At 39.8% G+C, this 16,352-nt stretch overlaps 1 protein-coding gene across 1 annotated transcript in view; it reads right to left on the bottom strand.

Annotated features, from left to right (window-relative positions):
* Positions 1-2,416: 2,416 nt before the first annotated feature.
* IPO7 (importin 7) overlaps positions 2,417-16,352 on the bottom strand; it is a 67,825-nt gene continuing 53,889 nt past the window's right edge. The window contains exons 15-23 of the mRNA XM_011947657.1: positions 16,056-16,122; positions 15,846-15,971; positions 14,677-14,774; positions 13,339-13,434; positions 11,970-12,190; positions 11,666-11,871; positions 9,218-9,424; positions 7,688-7,804; positions 2,417-4,561 (exon numbers count right to left, since the gene is read on the bottom strand). Of these exons, the coding sequence (XP_011803047.1) occupies positions 4,464-4,561; positions 7,688-7,804; positions 9,218-9,424; positions 11,666-11,871; positions 11,970-12,190; positions 13,339-13,434; positions 14,677-14,774; positions 15,846-15,971; positions 16,056-16,122 (1,236 nt within the window). The 3' untranslated portion in view covers positions 2,417-4,463. The remainder of the gene's footprint in view (positions 4,562-7,687; positions 7,805-9,217; positions 9,425-11,665; positions 11,872-11,969; positions 12,191-13,338; positions 13,435-14,676; positions 14,775-15,845; positions 15,972-16,055; positions 16,123-16,352) is intronic.

Here is a 16,352-nt window from a genome sequence, read left to right as displayed (position 1 = left end):
GGCTCTGGTAGTTATAGAGCTCAAATATTGTATGTAATCGACAAATTCCAACTTATATATGAAAGCAGAATCTATTATTATCATTATTTTTTTCTGAGACGGGTCTTACTCTGTAGCCCAGGCTGGACTGCAGTGGTGCGATCTTGGCTCACTGCAACCTCCATCTCCCAGGGTGAAGCAATTCTACTGCCTCAGTCTCCCGAGTAGCTGGGATTACAGGCACGTGCCACCACGCCCAGCTAATTTTTGTATTTTTAGTAGAGACGGGGTTTCACCATGTTGGCCAGGCTGGTCTTGAACTCCTGGCCTCAGGTAATCCGTCCACCTCAGCCTCCCAAAGTGCTGGGATTACAGGCATGAGTCATCGACCATGCCCAGCCTATTATTTTTTAAGACAGGGTCTTGCTGTATTGCCTAGGCTAGTCCTGAACTCCTGGGCTCAAGCGATCCTCCCGCCTTAGCCTTCCAAAGTGCTTAGATTGCAGGCATAAGCCACCATGCCTGGCCCAGCATCTATAAATATATAAAGGTGAATTCTCACCTGTGCCTTAAAAACACCTGGAGGGGGGACGACTACCTCACACATACAGACACATACATAACGCAAAAATTTGGTATTTGTTTCTCCTATGGTGCTAAAACCAAAGATTTTGCCTAACTCTCCTTTTTAAGAACCACATTGTCCAGCTTCTTTTGATATGCATGGTCATAAGAATATGTTTTGACCCTTTATATAAGGGGCAACAATGAGTATAGCTTGCTGTATTGGTTCCTAAACGAAAGGGATATATCTGTCCCCACTGCTTGTTTTATTCAGTTGTAATACTACATACAAAGGATGAAGGGCCTAGAACAGTACTGGATAACTTGAGTTACAGCCTGGGTCTAGAAGACCTTTGGAGAAGCATACTGCTTCTGCTAATGCTAGTTTTTGGATTGCCAGGTCAACTTAAAATGTAACTGTTTATGTCAAATAATCTATTAGCCTAGCCTTCTCTAATTTGGAGGTCTGATTTAGGTAATTCCCCCAAATGAGAGATGACAGTACTATTTGCAAGAGCACTTTCCAGGCCACCTTTGTTTACCATGAGCCAAAGTGTGAAGTGGCTATTGCAAGAATGGCCAACTCACCAAGGATAAAAGCCAGAATTCAGTAGGCACTGATAAATGGTCACAGAAAATCTTTACTAAATTTTAAATTACAAAGAACAGAACTGACAGTTTTATAACTGATGTTTTAAATTTGTCATTTATTTTAGAGACTACCTATTATACTTAAGACATTGTGTTAGATCTTTGCCAGAGACATGATTTAGTCATATTAATGTAATTCATTTTTTTAACTTTCCATATTAATTCAATTTTTAATTCATTTTTCTTTATGCTTGCTTCAGGGGCTACATCTGGGACTGAATAGCAGCATATGGGCCAAGGGCTGTGGTTTTGCCACTCATGCTCTATACTCTAGTCTTTTCCAGAGTTGAGTATAGCAGTCACTATCTTTTTTTTTTTTTTTTTTTTTGAGACATAGTCTCGCTCTATCTCCCAGGCTGGAGTGCAGTGGCGCGATCTCAGCTCACTGCAAGCTCCGCTTCCCGGGTTCATTCCATTCTCCTGCCTCAGCCTGGATCAGTAGCTGGGACCACAGGCGCCCACCACCACGCCCGGCTAATTTTTTGTATTTTCAGTAGAGACAGGGTTTCACCGTGTTAGCCAGGATGGTCTCAATCTCCTGACCTTGTGATCCACCCGCCTCGGCCTCCCAAAGTGCTGGGATTACAGGTGTGAGCCACCACGCCCGGCCAGCAGTCACTATCTTAATACAGTGTGTCACTATTTTATTACCTGCAGAGAAACAGATTAAATTCCTTTGTTTAATACTGATAAACAGAAAGGCTTTTTCAAGAAAAAAAAAAAAAGATAGCTTACATTTACAAAAGTGATTTATGCTAATATCTGCCATTAACAAAGACAAATACTGAAATCCACACAAAATCAGAATTAACTTCTACAACTAAAAAAAAAAAATTATAGGGTAATAAAACTGTAGGAAAAGCTGTATGTAAAAAGAAAAAAAGACAAGTCCCTATGCAGCTAATTACAAGATAATATTGTAAATACATTCAAAAAGTTTTCCAAATATCCTGCAACCTCATCTAGAAACTGATACATGTTGGGATTCTTGATCTATACCAAACTATAATGTTAAAGGAAATCATGAAAACTGAGGTATATATTTGATACATTAGAAACTATCATTTGAACACTATTTAAATAGCTTAATAAGGCCCAATTTCAAGTTGAAGTCTGTAAATGGAGATTAGTTTGGATTATATGACACAGGAGACAGTAAAACATGTTCTCAAATACACTTTCTGGAAACAAAACCTCAGCAAATGAGAATTTTCATACTGTGCATGGGAATAACTAAAACCTTTATTAGATATGATTTTCCATTAACAATAATGTGAAAATTAGAATTATGAATTCAAAAAGCAGTGAAGTCTGAAAATTTAAAAAGTAGACTAGGTATTAGGGGATTAAAGATAAAGGAAGACGAGAATGTTTCTTTAATACTATTCATTATTTCCCCTCTGTACACAATGTTGCATATATACAACTACTTCATTTTTATTGACTTTATATAATAGTGAAATCCCTTTCAGCAACCTAGGGTATACAGTTGGTGTCCAACTTTCAGGGGGCGGCGGGGGGGGAGTAGAAACACACTTGATTAACAGTTTTCACCCACACATTTTAGACAATTTTTTTCTTTTTTTGCCAAGATTTTAGTAGTAAATTCATAAATATAGGAAATACTTTCACTCCTTCAGTGTTAAAATAGAAAACCAAACAGTGCCAACAGTAGTGGCTTAATTATTGGTATACAAGAAAAACACAACACCAATGGGTTTTCTTAATTATGCATTTTAAATATCAATATGTGCATTTGTTTTTACAGTTATAAATTTTTTTATCATCTGTTTTAGACAACAGCTTATAATAGTTTTGAATCCATTAAGATGTTGCTTTCAATTTGAAATATTCTGTGTATACATGTATATAAAAAATAACCCAATGTATGACTCATCTGACAGATATTTAAGATCAATAACGGCTTATTTTTCAACATGCAGTTAGGAAGAGAGGGAAGCAAGCCAACCTCTCTACACTATCTTTTTGCTGGCTTGTTTTTGCAGTGGTATCAATAGTGGTTTTTGGAGGGAACCATGTGCCTTCAGCCTATCTAGTCAAGATCAGATACCACAATCAACAAGAGGGGTAGAAGAGTTGGGGAAGGGGGAGTGGGTTAAGTGTTAAATATCAATTTTTTCAAGTATGCATTTTGTACTCTTTCTAGGCACAGGATTAAAAACAGGCCAATGAGGAAAAATTTGTTATAATTAGGAAAAAACTGCAATCAAATCAAGACATAATAGCCGAATTAAGTTATTTTAATAGATTGCATATATAGATGTTTAGCCATACTCTTAGATCAACTCTTTAAGAGAAGAACTTTATATCCAATTTACATGCTCTAGATATCACCTTTCTTATTGTTTACAGTAAGGTCTGGTATTCAAATACCCACTTGTACACTGACAGCTTTAAGAAAAACAGGACACAGAGGGAGTTGTCATTTTTAGCAGCAATGAAATACCATTAACCCTTTTTACATACCGAATTCAAGTCACTATCAGAGGTGAGTGCACCACAAAGTCACCAGGTACAAAATTGCTAGTTCATTTTTAAATTAATAACTTGAAATTACCCCTACCCCCACCCCATTACATCTTTTTATAAACAGCAAACATTTTGCTATTTTATACATAGGCTAGCAGGCTTGTTTCAATATGAAAGTGCTAATTCATTTACAGATTTTTATAACCAGTTATGTAGTGCTACAATAAATGTCCAATAATCTACATAGGAACAATGATGAATGAAAATGATGAAGACTGAATAAGGCTATCAGATGACCTTATCTTATTTACATATAAAGAATAGATACCCAATGGTGAGGAAGAGACAGAAATTGGACAAATATTCATAGGTGTAAAAATTACATCTACCTTTGAGTTTTATACTGTAAATGAGACATTTTAAATAGTCCTGTAGCCCATGCCTATTTTTTCCTCAGAAAAAGAAAAGCTGCCTTCATGACATCCCCTCTTGTTTCAGATTTCCACAGTGTCACTTTGAAGCTTCAGAGTCAGGATCTTACTTTCTTCAAAAAATACACCCCCTAAGGTACCTCCCATCCCCCCCACCCCCAAAATCCTGCTGATTTCTTTTCCAGTGCCAGGTTGCATGATCAGGTCCCATCTCCTGGGGTTGTTGTTTCTTTTGTCCATCTATTGATCATTAGTTTAGAATAGATAACATGAACCAGTTCTGGAACCACTACTAGGAGGAACACAAGCTCTTCACTACAATCACACAGCAGGAAAGAAAGAGATAACTCAATTCATCCCTGGTGCTGGGCCTCCAAAATTGAAAGAACTTGGCACAACTGGAGCACTGAATTTGTATCCTCCATGCTTCTCAATCATTTTGGATTCTAGAAAACAAAATTTTAATAGGGCATTCAATCATCTACTAACTTGGGGAGAAACTGACAAAACATTAAACAAGCCAGTAGCTTAACCATCATAAGTGGCCAGGAAGTTCCAAAGTTCATGTTTTCTCCAATGTATAGCGGCAAGGGAGCATGCATTATGTAGAGAATAAAATCTCTTTTATTGTATGCCGTAGACTTCTTAGCCAATTTTCATTTCCCATTGTTAAGAAAAAAATTGTTTCTTTTTTTTTTTTGAGGCAAAGTCTGGCTCTGTTGCCCAGGCTGGAGTGCAGTGGCACAATCTTGGCTCACTGCAACCTCTACCTCCCAGGTACAAGCCATCATGCCCAGGTAACTTTAGTAGAGGCAGGGTTTCACCATGTTGGCCAGGTTGGTCTAGAACTCCTAACCTCAAGTGAGTGATCCATCCGCCTCAGGAGTCAGGAGTTTTCGAGACCAGCCTGGCCAACATAGTGAAACCTCGTCTCTACTAAAAATACAAAAATTAGTTGGGTGTGGTGGTGCACACCTGTAATCTCAGCTACTCAGAAAGCTGAGGCACGAGAATCACTTGAAATCGGGAGATGGAGGTGACAGTGAGCTGAGACTGTACCACTGCACTCCAGCCTGGGTGACAAAGCGAACTCTGTCTCAAAAAAAATAAATTAACAAAATAATTTTTTTAATTTATAAAAAAATAACGTCTATAGATAATTGTTGTGCATTAACAGTGGTGTATAACCTAAAATGTACTTTTATTTTTTTTTTAATTTTTTTAGAGACAGAGTCTTGCTCTGTCTCCCAGGCTGGAGTGCAGTGGCACGATGTTGGCTCACTGCAACCTCTGCCTCCCAGGTTCGAGCGATTCTCCTGCCTCAGCTTCCCAAGTAGCTGGGACTACAGGTGCGTGCCACCACGTTCAGCTAATTTTTGTGTTTTTTAGTAGAGATGGGGTTTCACTATATGTTGGCCAGGCTGGTCTCGAACTCCTGAACTCAAGTGATCCGCCAGTCTCAGCCTCCCAAAGTGCTGGGATTACAGGCATGAGCCACTGCACCTGGCCTAAAATGTACTTTTAAAAATTACACACCACACAGAAACATTTGAAGATGAAAAGACATGTCTGGGAGCTATTTAACTTCCTGAGTTTTTACGTTTTTGGAGACGGGGTCTCACTCTGGCACCCAGGCTAGAGTACAGTGGCACAATAATGGCTCGCTGTAACCTACACCTCCCAGGTTCAAGTGGTCCTCCAGCCTCAGCCTCCCAAGTAGCTGGGACTATAGGCATGCACCACCATGCCTGGCTAATTTTGTTTATTTTTTGTAGAGATGATGACTCACTATGTTGCTCAGGCTGAACTTCAACTTCCAAACTCAAGGGACCCTACTCCCTTGGCCTCCCAAAGTGCTGGTATTACAGGCATGAGCCACCACGCCTGGCCAAGTATTTACTTTTTTTTTTTTTTTTTGAGACGGAGTCTCGCTCTGTCGACCGGACTGGAGTTCAGTGGCCGGATCTCAGCTCACTGCAAGCTCCGCCTCCCGGGTTTACGCCATTCTCCTGCCTCAGCCTCCCGAGTAGCTGGGACTACAGGCGCCCGCCACCTCGCCCGGCTAGTTTTTGTATTTTTAGTAGAGACGGGGTTTCACCGTGTTAGCCAGGATGGTCTCGATCTCCTGACCTCGTGATCCGCCCGTCTCGGCCTCCCAAAGTGCTGGGATTACAGGCTTGAGCCACCGCGCCCGGCCCTTTTTTTTTTTTGAGATGGAGTTTTGCTCTTGTTGCCCAGGCTGGAGTGCAATGAATGGTATGATCTCGGCTCACCACAACCTCCACCTCCCGGGTTCAAGCGATCCTCCTGCCGCAGCCTCCCAAGTAGCTGGGATTACAGGCATGTGCCACCATGCCTGGCTAATTTTGTATTTTCAGTAGAGACAGGGTTTCTCCACATTGGTCAGGCTAGTCTTGAACTCTCAACCTCAGGTGATCCACCCACCTCGGCCTCCCAAAGTGCTGGGATTACAGGTTTCAGCCACTGCGCTCGGCTTAGGTGTTTACATTTTTAACAGAATTTTCTACTATCTAACCATCACCATGAGCTAAAGTTATTGCATACTGAAAGTACATTTTTTTTTTTTTTTTTTTGAGACTGAGTTTTGCTCGTCACCCAGGCTGGAGTGCAATGGTGTGATCTCGGCTCACTGCAATCTCTGCCTCCTGGATTCAAGAACTTGCCTGCCCCAGCCTCCCAAGTAGCTGGGATTACAAGCATGCGCCACCACGTCTGGCTGCGTTCTCTAGTTTTGTTTTTGTTTTTTTGGAGATGGAGTCTCGCTCTGTTGCCCAGGATGGAGTACAGTGGAGCAATCTCATCTCACTGCAACCTCAACTCACTGCAACCTCCACCTCCTAGGTTCAAGCAATTCTCCTGCCTCAGCCTTCTGAGTAGCTGGAAATATAGGCATGTGCCACCATGCCCGGCGAATTTTTTGTATTTTAGTAGAGACAGAGTTTTGTCATGTTGCCCAGCCTGGTCTCAAACTCCTGAGCTCAGGCAGTCCACCCACTGTGGCCTCCCAAAGTGCTGGAATTACAGGCATGAGCCACCACGCCTCCAACCATACTTAAAAATAAGCAAACTGGGGCTGGGCATGGGGGCTCACACCTGTACTCTCAGCACTTTGGGAGGCCAAGGCGGGCGGATCACAAGGTCAGGGGATCAGTATCATGGCTAACACAGCAAAACCCTGTCTCTACTAAAAATACAAAAAATTAGCCGGGTGTAGTGGCGGGTGCCTGTAGTCCTAGCTACTTGGGAGGCTGAGGCAGGAGAATGGCGTAAACCCGGGAGGCAGAGGTTGCCGTGAGCTGACATTGCGCCACTGCACTCCAGCCTGGGCGACAGACCAAAGCACCATCTCAAAAAAAAAAGGCAAACTGTAGCCAAAGCCAAAATTAAGTTATCAGTTATCCTGTATTAAATCCCTTAGATTAAATTCCTATCACCTGCAACAACTAACTATACCTTTTATATCATCTTAAATCATATAAAATTAAAAACCTATAAAAATTTAAAGCTATAAAAGTCACTAATTAAAGAGAAGTTACGGTTAATTAACATACCATGGGCTGCTCTTCTTTGATCAGCCAGAGTTGCTATGTCCTGTAACTGTTTTCTTTGTTCTTCATTAAGACCGTGAGTCAGTGCCTGATACCACACAGGATTACGATTTTGAATAGCTATCAAAAAACAAAAACAAGGGAAAAACAACATGAATAAGAGAGGTTTGGTAGCTCTGTTCTATTCTATTCCTCCTACTCCATCCCGAGCCAATACTGAAATTCTGATCTATTTTATATTCTCCCAATAATTTTTAAAATGACTGTATTTGTGAAACAACAAATACAGGAATAAAAATTAATTACAGCTTATCTTTATGCCTCCAAAAACTCTAATCATTCTTACGATCCATCTCTCTAGCAAATAAGGATTCAGAGCCTAACTAGTTCTTATATAGTTAAGTAACAAACTAGGGAGACTTCAGGAATAAAGCTAACCCAACCATTTTAAAAGATTCAGAGCTAAAGCAACTTCAAAATCATCAAGGCTACTCTGGTACATGGGCCCTGTGTTAGGAACCATCCTTTAGCGAATAACATGGGGTGTTTGTCTACCAAGTACGAGGCACAGACACAAGTTAGGCACCTCAATCAGTTCTTGTTGCCATGTAGCTCAGAAACCAGCACTTTGTGCTTCTGCAACCTTGCATCAAAACTGCCTTGTCATGGGCTTAGAAGACTCAAATCCTTGGTTATCAGATAATGTATTATATCAAAGAATATATTCATCAGTTCCCAATGCATAGGAAATGATTTATAACAGCAATTAACTCTGAGAGGAAAGGATGTTTCAAATACAGGGGAAATTTAATTTCTTAACGTGGATGGTAAAACACAGATGCTATGCCTTGTTGAAATCCAAGTAAATGATGGTAAAAACCAACCGGAACATAGAATTCTGAAGCCACATACACTGACACATTACAGGAATAGTGGACTTTTCCTGGAATATTTAACAGTGTATATGGCTCCAGAATCCTAGGCATATATAATTCAAAAATCTCAAGGTTAAATAAGTTGTTTAAAGCTAAAAATTTGATTATGCCAAAGTTGTTAATTTAGTAATAATAGATTAAATTAGTTAACATATCATAGAATATAGGAAAAAAAGAATTATAAGATCATATGCCATAAATGTTAATATACTCTAACAGGTAAGTATAGGTTTGGGCAGGGAAAAAAGATACACACAAATAATAACATACAACAAACAGGTATACATGTAAGAGTGGTTGCTTCTGAGGAAAGCTGGGAGACTGGGAATCAGAAGTAGCAAAGAGGCACTGTCACTGTATACTTTTTTGAACTACATTATTTTCCTATAATCTTTCAAAATTACAATCTAAATGTAAAATAACAGGATGAATAAAGAATACTCAGAAACTATGGCAACCTTAGAAATAATTTTGGTTACTTTGCCTTACAAGCCTTTTCTAGTCTGGGTTTGACATCCTCCAAACTCTTCCTTTAAAGGGCAGAAACTACAACAGATTTGTTCAATGAAATGGATCCACATGTAATAAGTTGACTAACTTTGAAAGATAGCTTTAAATATCTGATACTCATCAACAGGGTTATCTTCATCATCAATGATTGTGGAATAGCCTTCCAGAGCAGTCTCTTCAGCATCATCTTCTTCCCAATCTTCATCATCTCCATCCTCACCAGCCTGCTTAGCCAGAATCTCCAAATATTCTTGCCCATCTTCATCAATATCATCTTCATCACTCCCCAGTTCCTCTGCCAAGTCATAATATAAGTAATTTCATAACAATGAGATCTTTTGTTACTCAGCAAATTGACAATCATCTCAATCACTGTCAGTAAATTACAAGTCACAACTGACAAGAGAGAGCTCTAGGAATTGGGGTTTAAATACATGTTCAACAATGAACAGAAATGAAAATTCCCATAGAAGTCCAAGAAAACCAACCTTGATTTAATGTATTCTTGATACCATATATCTGAAAAAGGACTGCATATTATGAACACACTACCGTTAACACCCACCAAACCTTTTATAAGATTTTTTTAAAAGGCTAAGTTAGTAAATGATAAAAGACAAAAATGGCAATAGCTTATCTTATGTTGAAACCCTTACAATAATTTATCTTAATATTTTATCAATTTATACACTGATAGTGTACCGTCTTATAGATAAAATGTATTTATCAACATTTAATTAACATAAAGAGCGATAATCTCTCACTCTTAAAACATACTCTTAAAACAGGTATGCTTAGGTTTTAGAATTAATAGACGATAGGATGGATGTCTCCAATAAATTTAGTTAACATTAAGACCATAAATCCTTAGTGGTTTAAAAATAAAATGAAAACCCCATAAATCTTGTAATAGTAAATATAATGATGTGTGTACCTTTGTTAATACTGTTAATTCAGTGCCATCTGCCAAGCCCTATGTTAAGTGTCAAGGATTCCCTCATGTAATCCCCACAACTTTTTTTAAGAAATGGGGTTTCGGCCGGGCGTGGTGGCTCAAGTCTGTAATCCTAGCACTTTGGGAGGCCGAGACGGGCAGATCATGAGGTCAGGAGCTCGAGACCATCCTGGCTAACACAGTGAAACCCTGTCTCTACTAAAAATACAAAAAACTAGCCGGGCGAGGTGGCGGGCGCCTGTAGTCCCAGCTACTCAGGAGGCTGAGGCAGGAGAACAGCGTGAACCCAGGAGGCAGAGCTTGTAGTGAGCTGAGATCTAGCCACTGCACTCCAGCCTGAGCGACAGAGCGAGACTCCGTCTCAAAAAAAAAAAAAAAAAAAAAGAAAGAAAGAAATGGGGTTTCAGGGCAAGGTGCAGTGGCTCACGCCTATACTCCCAGCACTTTGGGAGGCCCTGGAGGGTGAATCATCTGAGGCCAGGAGTTTGAGACCAGCCTGGCCAACATAGTGAAATCCCATCTCTACTAAAAATACAAAAATAAGACTGGCATGGTGGCACGCACCTATAATCCCAGGTATTTGGGAGGCTGAGGCAAGAGAATTGCTTGAACCCAGAAGGCAGAGGTTGCAGTGAGCCAAGATCGTGCCATTGCACTCCAGCCTGGGCAACAGGAGCCAAACTCTGTCTCAAAAATGAAACAAAACAAAACAAAAAGAAATGGGGTTTCACTATGTTGCCCAGGCTGGAATCAAACTCCTGGGCTCAAGCGAATCTGATACCTCAGAGTCCCAAGTAGCTGGGACTACAGACTCATGCCACCTTATAAAAATTTACAAAAAAGGTTCATGTCACTTTATAAAAAAGGGAGCTATAATCTCTCGCTCTTAAGTGGGCTCAGCACTTTTGTGAGAACTCTATTATTATATACAGAATTATTTGGTTTTGTAATACTTTCCCACAGTCGGATAGAAAACTTTTGAAGAACTGCATGATGTCTCATTCATCTTTGTATCTACAGTGCTGAGAATGTACAAAATTAACAAATCTTTGTTGACTGCATACTATAATGATTTGAACTGCTCTACATGTTGGTGATACAGTTGAAGTTCCTGATTACATCACTCTAGTTAGAAGATAGGAAGCCTTTTCTGTGAATGAAAGCATTTGGGTATGATCCCACATACATACTTGGGAGAAGGGCTAGTGATGTTTTTTTCTTTTTCTTCTTTGTTTTTTTTTTTAATCTGAGACAGAGTCTCGCTCTGTTGCCCAGGCTGGAGTGCAGTGACGCATGCAATCTTGGCTCACTGCAACCTCTGCCTCATGAGTTCAAGTGATTCTCCTGCCTCAGCCTCCCAAGTACAAGTGCCCACCACTACACCCAGCTAAATTTTGTAATTTTAGTAGAGGTGGGGTTTCACCATACTGGCCAGGCTGGTCTCAAACTCCTGACCTTGTAATCCACCTGCCTCGGCCTCCCAAAATGCTGGGATTACAGGCATGAGCCACTGCGCCCGGCCCAGTCTGGTTATATTTCTAAGTAGATACATTTCGTCTTCTTCCACTGAAAATCCCTTACCAGTTTCATCATCATCTTCAGCTTCATCATCATCATCACTGTCATTCTCGTGTTCTGCATGGCAGGCATATGCTCTTTTCAATCCATTAAATAAAAGGATAAAAGCTGGCAAAATCTGTCCAGAAACCTGATTTAAAACCTGAGGTATCTGTTCCATATCAATAAGAGCACAGAGTCCGAGAACACACATCTTTCTGTCATGAAGCCTTAAAAAGAAAGAAAGAAAAAATTCTGTTTTCTTTCCTTAAACAAGCAGAGTTCCTCGCAAAGCAAATGTAGTAAAACTGCAATATGTGTCACTTACCCCAAGAAACAGTCAACATCATTAAGCCACTGTGTAATAAAATGATTTGTAACTGGTTCAACATTATTAGGGAAACGAAGATTTTCTAAGGTATTGAGTAGTAGGTGTGGATTATAATACAAAGCTGCAATTGCAACTTGCAGACACATAGTTCGAAGTTCACTTGTCTTAACCTCTCTTGTCAGTCTTTCTAAGGCTGCTTCCACGAATAAGGGAATGCACTACAAAAAAAGATAGCAAGATATTCTAAGACTATAATTAATAGCATGCAAACTATTCTAAAAATATTAACTTCTTTGTTGCCTCAATTAACCCTATTGTAGCATTACATGACCAATATTTATTGCTGAGGCACTGTACTGGGAAATCTAATTTTAGAGAAAGTCTAGTAGTCTTCATGGAGCTATTAAAAGCTCACGACGGGCCGAGCGCCTGTAATCCCAGTACTTTGGGAGGCTGAGGCGGGCGGATCACAAGGTCAGGAGATGGAGACCATCCTGGCTAATATGGTGAAACCCCGTCTCTACTGAAAATACAAAAAATTAGTTGGGCGCGGTGGTGGGTGACTGTAGTTCCCGGCTATTTGGGAGGCTGAGGAAGGAGAATGCATGAACCCAGGAGGTAGAGCTTGCAGTGAGTCAAGATCACGCCACTGCATTCCAGCCTAGGCGACAGAGAGAGAATCCATCTCAAAAAAATATATAAAATAAATAAAAATAAAATAAATAAATAAATTTTAAAAAGCTCATGACAGTATCAATCATGCCTTCACAATGTTCCTATTACAACTGACCATGGGCCGGGTGATGTGGCTCACGCCTGTAATCCCAGCACTTTGGGAGTCTGGGGCAGGCAAAACACTTGAGGTCAGGAGTTTGAGACTAGCCTGGCCAAAATGGCAAAACCCCATCTCTACTAAAAATATAAAAAATTAGCCGGGTATGGTGGCAGGCGCCTGTAATCCCAGCTACTCTGGAGGCTGAGGCAGAGAACTGCTTGAATCCGGAGGCAGAGGTTGCAGTGAGTTGACATTGCGCCACTGCACTCCAGCCTGGGCAACACAGCGAGAGGTCTCAAAAAGAAAAAAAAAAAAAAAAAATTGACCATGGTAATTTAATTACTAAAGCTATCCAAAAAATCTTAAGCCAAAATTTACCTTTCATGATAACAAAGTAGCCATAAAACTTAGTCCAATTCCTATGTATTAAACATATGATCATTGTTATATATTAAATTTTAAACTAAAAATATTGTTTAGATGTCTCAAAAAACAAAAACATACAGAATATGCAACAAATGCCAAAAAATGAAGCAAGTGGAAGGAAAAGATTACCCCTCTGAACTACAAATCATCATTAGCCTCACTGACCTGGTCAATGCCACGCCCTTTGCACTGCAGAATGATGACCTCTAACAATTTTGCTGCATGACACTCTGCATCTTCTCCTGCAACTCCTGTAAGAACCTAATCAACACAGAATATAAACTGCAGTAAGGCTTTATCCTTTAAATCAGATATCTAAATCAAGGAAACAATTTCCTACCCTGTGTACAGGCTCTGAGTATTACCTGAAGTATCCTAATTAACTGCAATGTTCACTGCACAGATGAAAGTCTAAAGGATCTGGATAGCTCTGAGGATCTGGAGCTGTCTGCCTCCTATCTTTCATAGTCTAGCCCTCTGGCCCTTTGTCTTTGTGATCAAAGTACCTATCCTGTAGTGCCATTCTGGATTACAGCAAGTTGACAACTACTAACTTCTCATATACAGGTGGTAGCTAAAACACCTAACCTTTCTCCTGTAAAGAACTACTTTCTAGGAGTAGTTTCTAGAAAACTCTTCTCTCTTTGAAAAAGAAAACAACAATAACAAACAAACAAAAAAAACAGTAGGGGAGAAAGGAATGGAGGGAGGAAGAGGCAGCCTTTTGAGGGCAATGTGGCCCTACGAACTCCACGTAAGAAACAAACATGGACTTAAAAGCTAGTGAAAACTAGATGACTATAAACATTATGAATAAGTGTTCAGGAACAGAAATGTAGATAGTATAGGTATATACTATAGGTATATCTCTGTTCCCAGAATATTAATATTAATAATATAATTGGCAGTAAACAATGACTAACGTAACTAGATGATTATGTGTGCCTTTGTGTTCAGAAGGGAAAGAGATGAGTGAAAGAAATCTAAAAACTTCATGGAGCAAATCATTTTCTAACGACCTACAACAGACATTGCTAGAAATTAAAATACTACCAATTACAGTGACTTTGATACTGATGGACTGCAGTTTATTTGTTTCCCCAACCAAACTGAAGGGAGACATTCATTCTCTATTGCTTGTTGTAAACCTACAGCTGCTAAGCTTTTCCTTTATAAAACATCTCTATCCATTCCTAATCCTTTCAAAAATCTCTCAAATTCTTGACCCTTTCCTTCTTTTGATTCCATAAGACTATGTTAGTTAAACTCCGGGCACTCTAAAATTCAAAAACAAATTCCAAGTGTCAGAGGGCACACAAAAGACATATATTTATCAAAGCTGTGGCATCTAGGGACCAATGACTTTTAACTTTTAAAGCCCTTAATTCTGTCAGATCTATGTTTACATGTTTATTACTACAATGTAGTATCACATGAGTCCTCACAATTTCATACATTTTATAGCAGAAGCCTCATGAAATCTGATATATAAAAATGACCTACCTTTTTGCACATACTGTATATCATTTCAAGATACTTGGTGTCAGACAGAAGTGTGTCTGTATCAACTGTTACATAATTATGAAGGAGGGGCATCATATCTATATTAATAAAAAACATCAGTTATACATCTTTAGTAATACAAATGCTTTATCTTTGTTTTTGAAAAATTTCCTTAGAAAAAGGCAAATCTATGAGATCACTTTGTCTCTAACATTCACTTTTTTTGGGGGGAGGGGTGGACACCCTCACTCTGTTGCCCAGGATGGAGTGCAGTGGTGTGATTAAAACTCACTGTAACCCCAAACCCTGGACTCAGGTGATCCTCCCACCTTACCTTCCCAGGTAGCTGGGACTACAGGCACACTCCATCTCGCCTGATTAATTTAAAAGTGTTTTTAGAGACAGGGTCTAATAGCCCAGGCTGGTTGAGAACTTCTGGACTGAAGTGCTTTCCTGCCTTCCCAAAGTGCTGGGATTACAGGCGTGATCCACTAAGCCTGGGCTTAACATTCAGTTTTAATTAAAATGTATTCATTTATAATTAAATGCAGAAATGAACCTATTATGAAAGTGATTTTTGTACTTAGTTAAACATAAAAATTATAGACACATTTTTACATTTATATGGAGAAGATTATGAGGGGGTATGTGGGTATGTATGTGTGTTAACAAAGAATAAACCTATAATAACTAAATTATATAGCAGAAATCAATACCATGCGTCACCACTGAGCATTAACTTCTATTGATAACTCTTCCGAACAGTGAAGCAGTCTGAACACTCGAAAGTGTACGTTCAGGCTGGGCACAGTGGCTCAGCCTTTAATCCCAGCACTTCAGGAGGCTGAGGCAGGAGGATCACCTCAGGTTGGGAGTTTGAGACCAGCCTGACCAATATGGAGAAACTCCATCTCCACTAAAAATACAAAATTAGCCGGGCATGGTGGTACATGCCTGTAATCCCAGCTACTTGGGAGGCTGAGGCAGGAGAATCACTTGAACCCAGGAGGCATAGGTTGCAGTAAGCCGAGATCGCGCCATTGCACTCCAGCCTTGGCAACAAGAGTGAAACACCATCTCAAAAAAAAAAAAGTGTACGTTCAAATGATAAGCTACAAATAAATCAAAGCAGGGAAACCCCTCAGTATTTCCATGCTGATTTGACTCACCTGTAAAGTAATCAAAGCCATCTTGCTGAAAGACTTCAAATACAAGGGGTAGTAGCTGCCACATCTGTGGAGACACTTGTTGACATGTCAAACTGTGCGCTAAAGAGAAGATCTCCTCATAGAATTCTAAAAGAGAATACTGAGTCATTAGGAAAATGCTTGCTCATGTGAAACAGCACTAAATTCTTAGCACAATCAGAGGTATAATACCTAAGACATGCTGTTGTAAAACAGTACCAATGACCTGCAAGCAGATTCCCTCAAGCTGTTGGGTTATCTAAAAGAGAAGAAAAAAAAAATCATATGCAGTTACAGCCCACTAAATGGCTTAGTAAGATAACGTATACTATAATTCAGTACACTTAAATATAAAGTCAGTATTGTGAAAAAATTAAGTCTTTGTTTTAAAATGACTTACACATTATGGCCGGGCGCGGTGGCTCAAGCCTGTAATCCCAGCACTTTGGGAGGCCGAGACAGGCGGATCATGAGGTCAGGAGATCGAGA

The sequence above is a fragment of the Colobus angolensis genome, unplaced genomic scaffold, assembly GCF_000951035.1.
Source record: "Colobus angolensis palliatus isolate OR3802 unplaced genomic scaffold, Cang.pa_1.0 Scaffold269, whole genome shotgun sequence".
NCBI lineage: Eukaryota > Metazoa > Chordata > Mammalia > Primates > Cercopithecidae > Colobus > Colobus angolensis.
This window is presented reverse-complemented; position numbering and strand designations above follow the sequence as displayed.